Here is an 8,169-nt window from a genome sequence, read left to right on the forward strand (position 1 = left end):
CAGAGAAGACATCCAGCTTTAACAGGACTCGAAACCACGACCTTGATATAGCTCTACACGACTTGGTTGAACATCCATGCTATTAAACAGGAAAAAAGGGATTGCAATTTTTAAACTGTTTTAATCCATCTTTTACTCCATCCATTGTACTCAATCTGTCGTGTTCATCGATTTTCTCTACATACGATCAATGTTATGTCAGCCCATTCAGTCAACCACTGCTCTAAAACAAGGCAACAACCAGACCAAAACTGGTGACCATGCATATTAAATGTAACACTTAATTATTGTTTAGGTAGTCATAACAAAATGCGACATTACAAATTTGTTTTGTAAAACGTTTCTGGCTGAAAAATGACGATTGATTAGAAATTTACGATGAAAATATCTTGGTTATGGATCCTTTTAAACACTGCAGTTTTGCAGGCGTCGACAAAAGAGCCAACCTCAAGATGTCAAAACGGTAAACTTAAGTTCTTGAACAAAGTCCTGCTGATTGGGTCAAGATGTCGGGACAAAAAAGATGCTAGAACAGTGCGCCAAGATGGTAAGACAAGATTAACCTTTCATTGCTTTCATCGCGGTCATAAAAACTTTATTTACCGTGAACTACGGTCATACGCCTATTAACTCATCGTTGATAGGGACATCAGAGAGTATGTTTAAGATCTACGACGACGACAGGAACGTCACCTCAAAATACAACTTTACACAATCCTAAGTCTTTCGTGGCTACTTCATCTTGTTCACTTCGTACAATGTGGGCGAATTCATGATTGTCCTAAAACTAAATTTTTACGAGGGGTTTCAGAGTAAAAATACGGAATGAAAGGTTTGCACGCTCACGGTTGTCGTTCCAAACTCAAATTTGCTGATTTCACGTTGTTGTTATGCAGAGTACAGCTATAGAAAGCGTGCTGCACGTGCAGCAACGTGCAGCACGATCAATTACTTTTCCTCTTTTAACCAATGATATCAGTTTTTGTTTTGTGACGTTGTCGTAGCCGTAGCTGTCTTCGTTTCTTAAACTCTCTACACGGATATCTACGAGAACAAACTCGACGAAAACGTCACCTCAAAATACAACGCTGCAATATCGTCAATCTCGTTCATGTTGTACAAGTATCCGGAAAGGAAATTAGGTACAATCGTGTTCAGTGTAAAAATAGAGAGTGGAAGTTTGAAATTTGAGTGCTCTCTTCGGCGTCAAAAATATGTGCTAAAATCCGTGCTTCGTGTGGAGTAGTTTTCCTTGCAGTGGATGTCGTCGTTTTTAAACTGCCATTAGCGCGGAAGAACATGCTTCATTGTAATCTAAATAAAATGCAGTTATCTATGCATGGTATATGTACCTCCAAGCGTAATTTTATTAGGCAAGTGAAAATGAAGCAAAATGATCAAGTGTATTTAGATTCAGGCTAACATAACAAATCATTACCTACATCTGTTCTGGCTAAAGTCCTTATGCAAGAATGTTACCCAAAGAGACGATAAAGTGACTTACGTAAAGCTATATATACGGTCCACATACTCTCTGTTTTACGATGATAATGATGATGATGATGATGTTTGTCTATTTCAATATCTTGCAGTGTATAGCACTGAATTATACATTGTAGCTGCATAAATACAAAATACGTATACATAAATGCATTTATCACACGTGAAATTGGTTCAAATAGTCAATGTAGCCCTAGTCGTGAGCGTATTTAACCGAGACAAAGTCTCGTAACCTCTTGGTCTTACTACTACCTGACCTGAGCGAGTACCCATGCAAATTTGTCGCGGCACTAAAACGAAGTTCCTGTTCGCGGGCAAGCTCTACGAATTTCTGACAAGCATCTTTTCGAAGCGAGGAGAGTGTGAAAGCCTGACGCTATGAAGACCTCTCGGTAGCTCAGGTCAGGTTGTATGATACAGAATGCTCTCTTTTGCGGCGCCTCTATTACACCATCCGAATATTCCACAACTGATCTTATAAGCGGGCAATCTATTGCTATGAGATCTTTAACAAGCACTTTTGGTTTCCTAAGTAACCCGAGAGCGTACAGGCGCTTATTGGCTTTCTTGAAAACATAATCAGTGTGTACCTGATGACTGAGCCCATTAATTGTGGTGCGTTAAGTGGGGCAGGCTGGTTCTGCAGTAAATCGATTACCATTTCCCGGGACTTCTTAGGTTTGAGGCGCATCACACGTTCGACCGCGAACCGAGAAACGTGGCTCGCTACACATGGCAAATAGCTTGGCGAGCACCAAGGGATGATCTCAACAACAGTAGCATCATTAACATACTTAACACGATACGGCCAGGAGCTCGCCAACCTATCTAACAGTTTTGCGAACAGCAGTGGAGCGAGCCTGGTGGCCTGCAGTATTCCCCCGTTGGGATAAACCGGTGCAGACAATAAGCCACCCAACTTGATGCGCTGTGGCCTGAACGTGAGCAAGGCCCCAATCCAGCGGACGAGACATTCAACAACATCGAGTAACCTCAGCTCTGCAATAAGGGTGTTGTGGTCGACTATGTCGAAACCCTAGGAAAAGTCAGCAAAAAGGATGCGTGCAAAACACATTTGTCCTTTACTTGATTAACTAAAGAACCCAACGCAAACCCTTCTATTACCCTTGCTAGGTGGGATGTCAAGGAAGGGAGGAAGGAAGTCTACATTTCACATCACAAGACAGCCTAAAGATCGCAATCTAAACTGCACCAAATATTCTGACAATGCCGTACACAAGCCCCATGGTCCATAGTGGAAGAAAACTTATAGTCGTCTATCCTGTTGGCAGTTTCACATAAGTTGACATATTGCAGTTAAGCTTACCTACTGCGTCAACACTTAACGGGAATTCAGAAGAGTTTTTTCGATCCTCAGTTCGCGTATGACAGTTTGTAACTTTGTGGCTCTTAGCTTTCGCCTCAGCTAAGGATTACGATTTTTTGTGCTGGAAGTACTTAATAGCCCAAGAGACGACTATGTTTTTTTCGACTTTTACATGGGAAATTGACCCAGCCTTAAAACCATACTGAACACATTATTGACGATTTCTTTGCAGAACTATCAACGACTCACGCTGGGGTAAAGAAGATTGGACATAAATCACCAAGTGCTTCTCGACTTGGGAAAATCACAAGAAGTATAACAGGCACACCTAAAGCAATTATTGTCAAAGTAAATGGACAAAAAGTTTACAATGGCGAAGGTGGAACACCAAACGAGAAAGACAAACCCACTCCTTCACCAGTTCTGCAGCCAGCACCTTCTTCTCCAGCTCCAGCCCCACTTCATCCGGAAACGCACAACATAAATCTGCATATTAACCTGACAAAACCTCCGAGTCCTCTCACAAAGGTATATCATCAACCAATTGTGATATCACCACCGCCTGGAAGCGTACCTCAGCTTCAGCCGCAGCCAAGGCCAATTATAGCCATTGTGCCCCAGCCAGTGCAACCTCCTCAGGGCCAAGTTCAACCTCAGCCGGCTCCCCAAGTAATACCTGTTGTCGTGGCTCCGCCAACAACACCTACCCCCGAAAAAAATGGCGAATCGAGTCTTAAAAAACTATTATTGGCTGCAGCATTGCTGAAGGGAATGGGTGGGTCGCAGTCGTCTGAAGGGAATTCGCAAGCATTACCATCAGTACTATGGAACCCACTTGCACCAATAAGCTCAACTCTTCCTCAAGGCGGAAGAGGATACCCCCAGATTGCTACCACACAGTTGGGCTTTCCTGCCCAAGTCGGAGGGCTAAATTGGCCTAATGTAGGTCCTCTTAATCAGAATTTAAGAAATCCAGTTCTTGGAACTCAAAACTTGGGGTATCCGGCTATGGCTAACCAAAACCTAGGTTACCCAAGCGGTGCAACTAACATGGGATATCCTGCAGGTGGACAACTAAATATGGGATATCCAGCTGGTGGGAACCCCAACATGGGTTATCCAGCCGGTGGGAACCCCAACACGGGATATCCAGCCGGTGGGAATCCCAACATGGGATATCCAGCCGGTGGAAATACAAACATGGGTTATCCAGCCGGTGGGAATCCAAACATGGGATATCCAGCCGGTGGGAATTCCAACATGGGATATCCAGCCGGTGGAAATACAAACATGGGTTATCCAGCAGGTGGGAATACAAACATGGGTTATCCAGCCGGTGGGAATCCCAACACGCGATATCCAGCCGGTGGAAATCCCAACATGGGATATCCAGCCGGTGGAAATACCAACGTGGGATATCCAGCTGGCGGGAACCCAAATATGGGTTATCCGGAGGGGAATCCTCCCAGTGGGAAAACGGGCATGGGGCCCCTAGGAGGAAGACAACAAGATGATCCAAGCGGTGTTAATATGTTACCAGCCACTATATCTAATTTCCTAAGCGGTCCTCCTCCAACACCCTCAACCGTCACCAATCAAAACGCCGGTGATTCACCGGCGGGTAACACTATTCCGTTGCCAGGTCAAAATACGGCAAATGAGTTAACACCTGGGGAGAAACGTCCAACAGCTACGTCCCCGGTAGCGGTAGTTCCTGAGACAAGCCCTATGAGTTCCTGCTGGTGTGGATGCGAAGCCGACTGCGCTCAGTCGTGTGACCTCTGCAATAGCAGTCCAACAAACGCTTACAGTTACAACACCAAATATACTGGAATTGATAACAACAGTGGAACCATGCTACCTGACATCACTGATTAGTTAAAATGTTATGACTGGTGGTGACTTAGTTTACCACAGATTATTTACGGCATTTAAAGTGCGAAGTAATGTCTAGAACGTGCGCATCAGTTCACTTTTCAAAAAAAGGAGATCTCGCATAATCAAGCTTAGCATCTAGAACAGTTCATCTTAGGGGAACCCAGTGGCATATTTTACTAGTGACCAAATAAACTAGTTTCTAAACCAAATTTTTGGGTGTACTTTTAAACACTGCAGTTTTTGCAGGCGTCGACAAAAGAACCAACCTCAAGATGTCAAAACGGTAAATTTAAGTTCTTGAACAAAGTCCTGCTGATTGGGTCAAGATGTCGGGGAAAAAATAAAGACGTTAGAACAGTGCTCCAAGATGGTAAGAAAAGATTAACCTTTCATTGCTTCTATACCGGTCATAAAACTTTATATACCGGGAACTAAGGTTATACGCCCATTAACTCATCGTTGATAGGGACATCAGAGAGTATGTTTAAGATCTACGACGACGACGTAGACAGAAACTTTATCTGAAAGTACAACTTTTTACTAATCCTAAGTCTTTCGCGGTTACTTCATCTTGTTTACTTCGTACAATGTGGACGAATTATCCTAAAAACAAAATTTAAACGAGGGGTTTTAGATATAAAAATACAGAATGAAAGCTTTGCATTTTTACACTCACGTTGTCTTTCAAAACTCAAATCCGCTGATTTCACGTTGTTGTTATGCAGAGTACAGCTAAACTCACTTTTTGATCAGATTTAGATTTAATTTTTGGGTGTACTTTTTAAACGAAGAGAAAAACGTTGCAAAGCAATAAAAATGTAGTTTTTTGGATCTGGTTTGATGCTACTCCAGTTTTAAGAACAATGAATAGAACTTAAAAAGTTATGATGACACTTGTGCAAGTGTCTACATTTAAGGATGAAACAAGGGTTCTTGTATGATCACTAATTGGCTGCCATGTCTTTTTAATGAGGTGTAAATATGCTTGAGAAAATAAAAAATAATATAAAATATGGCTCAAGGTTTAAAGGAGCGTCGTGTGCTAAGCATCTTATTTCATCTCCTTAAAAGTAAAGGAAGTTAATCAGTGATTATAGAAGTACTCCTGTTTCGCGCCAGGACGCAGCATATGAACGGCTCTGATGATTGGTTCAGGAAGTAACGCTGACGTCATTGTTTATGTTTTGTTTCATTAACATCCGAGTTTGCAAACAGAAGGCATCATGTTATTTACAAATTGACTTCAAAAGGTAAAAGGACTTGTTAAACTTACTTAAATCTCCAGTCTATATCTTTGATGACGAGCCAGTTATTGAACGAAAATGATATATGAAATGAATCGTATGTTGAACTGCGGATACGAAATAAATTGAAGCTATAATCCTCGCAGTTATGAACGCAATTTTAGCAATTGCGTAGAGAAGCCTGAAAAAATCAGGCTTGATTCATTTCATTCGTTGATTCATTTATCGCAAATGACCAGCTCCCAACATCAGTGCCTTCATAGCTCAGTTGGTTAGAGCATCGCACCGGCATCGCTAGGTCACGGGTTCAAACCCCGTTGAAGTCCTGCATTTTCCATACTTATCTATGCAAAATGCTAAAATTGCTTTCACCAGCAACTGCAAGAATTATAGCTTCACTTGAGCCAGTTATTAGCCATCAAAAGCTAATGATCCCATAAATTATTTGCAAATATTTCTAATTTCAAAGCATCATTGCTCAGAGATCATATGGAATATCGCGTTCAAATTTTTAGCTCAATATATGATACATTTCAATATTCAGTATTTTATTCGTGACTGACTGATTAAAGGACGATACACGTTATTCTAAAATGGCCACTATTTTAGTATTCTTTTGTTTGCTTGCAAATAAACCCTTGATGCCTCGTTCAAGGTTATGTATTCTTTTGAATTTTTACTTTTAAGAACGAGGTAGCAAGGGCTAATTTGCAAGCAAACAAAAGAGTACTAAAATGGCGGCCATTTTGGAATAAGGTGCGAAGCCCTGCGCTGGTGAGGGCAAGAATCTCATGGATGTACACACCAACCTTAACTCTAAAAAATAACCATTCTAAATCAATTTCTAGACCTAAATATTGCTATAGCAATAAGATAAACGAAAGTTTAGACCTAATCACTGAAATGGGGACTTAGACTTTCGGTGCGTTCGATTGACTCTATTCCGGAATAAGAATATGTGGAGAGATGGTTAAAACGGTATATTTGGTGCGTTTCGAAGCAGCAAGGATAATGAAAATACTTTTAAAATAGCATTTTAGAAGACGTTTGACAATTTTAATGTGAATCTCCTTAAAAAGGAAGGATTTCTAACTTATATTCCATGTATTCCTATTCCGGAATACGGTCAATCGAATGCACCCTTAATCTGTAAAATGAGAGTTTAACCTAGGGGACTCGTGGTGGGTATATCCATGAGATCTTTTCCCTGATGAGGAAAGAATGTAAAGAAAGATTCCCCACACCTGTCCAATGAGATTTGAGATTGTAAAGAGAAGCCTGGTTTCTTCTTGTTTCAGTCTAAGCTAGTCTAAGATCAACCGTGCTGAAAATCGAACGGCAAGCCTGGCGATTACCTGTAAACATTTTGGCGTGGGAACGATCTCATTTCAGAAAACACTGAGGACTTCGAGGATTATTCCAGCAACTTTAAGCAACGGCGACAAATATCGTTTGGCATTAAATTTCGTGTTTTGGTATAAAGTGAAGGTTTTTTTTTATCATGGCAGTTGTCCTGACAACGACGTAAATTGAGCAAATTTGAGCTTATGAGGAGAACGCGAGCACCTGGCGATGAATTTTCAATTTTCTCTACAAACATCCACACCTTTCATACCAATTGTTGGCAATTTTATTTCAACTGACAGGAAGTAGTATTTTTTGACAACGTTCTCGTAGCAGTCGTCGTCGTCGTTGTGCTTGGTTAAGCTTTCTATTAACAGCATCATCGTCGTCGTCGATGACGTCATCACCATCATCATCGTCATCATCTTCCTCCTCCTCCTCGACATCATCATCATTATATTAAAACCACCTATTGTAATGGGATTCGGGTTCAAAATCGAATTAGCTAATGGCATCGATCTGACTTTAGTGCTCTGCTCTGACACGTATGGCGGCCGCCAGAGGCGCCTTAGTTATGCTTTCGATCCGCGTTCGTTATGCTGCGCCCTTTGCAATTCTGTACTGACACGAGACAACAAGAATGGTTGATTAGCACAGGGATATATTTTCTATTTTTCTTTTTTTCTCTTATCTTATTTCTAGTTCGTAATTTTGCTGTTCATTCGTAAGGTTGTTTTTTTTTCACAGAAATGAGGCCCTCTCAGAGGTTTTAGGGAAGAAGGAAACATGGCTAATTTGATTGGCGAACAGGGGAAGAAAATATCTTAGGGAACAATGAAACATAAACCATTTGGAAGTAATTTCGAGAACAAGGGA

At 41.3% G+C, this 8,169-nt stretch overlaps 1 protein-coding gene and 1 non-coding gene across 2 annotated transcripts; both read left to right on the forward strand.

Moving 5' to 3' along the window:
* Positions 1 to 294: 294 nt before the first annotated feature.
* Positions 295 to 5,955, forward strand: LOC138003577 (PPE family protein PPE10-like). The gene is made up of 2 exons (XM_068849698.1): positions 295 to 547; positions 3,060 to 5,955. Exons 1-2 carry the CDS (start codon positions 379 to 381, stop codon positions 4,703 to 4,705), a joined length of 1,815 nt encoding a protein of 604 aa, XP_068705799.1. The 5' UTR covers positions 295 to 378; the 3' UTR covers positions 4,706 to 5,955.
* A 247-nt stretch (positions 5,956 to 6,202) lies between these two features.
* Positions 6,203 to 6,279, forward strand: Trnaa-ggc (transfer RNA alanine (anticodon GGC)). The gene has a single exon. It is a non-coding gene; the product is annotated as a tRNA-Ala (tRNA).
* Positions 6,280 to 8,169: the final 1,890 nt, after the last annotated feature.

Source organism: Montipora foliosa, chromosome 5 (assembly GCF_036669935.1).
Source record: "Montipora foliosa isolate CH-2021 chromosome 5, ASM3666993v2, whole genome shotgun sequence".
NCBI lineage: Eukaryota > Metazoa > Cnidaria > Anthozoa > Scleractinia > Acroporidae > Montipora > Montipora foliosa.

Excerpts from the sequence above, each read along its gene's own strand:
- LOC138003577 (XM_068849698.1), top strand. The coding sequence starts at position 379 with ATGAAAATATCTTGGTTATGGATCCTTTTAAACACTGCAGTTTTGCAG. Across the intron at positions 548-3,059 it reads TAGAACAGTGCGCCAAGATG|AACTATCAACGACTCACGCT; the intron begins GTAAGACAAGAT and ends ATTTCTTTGCAG.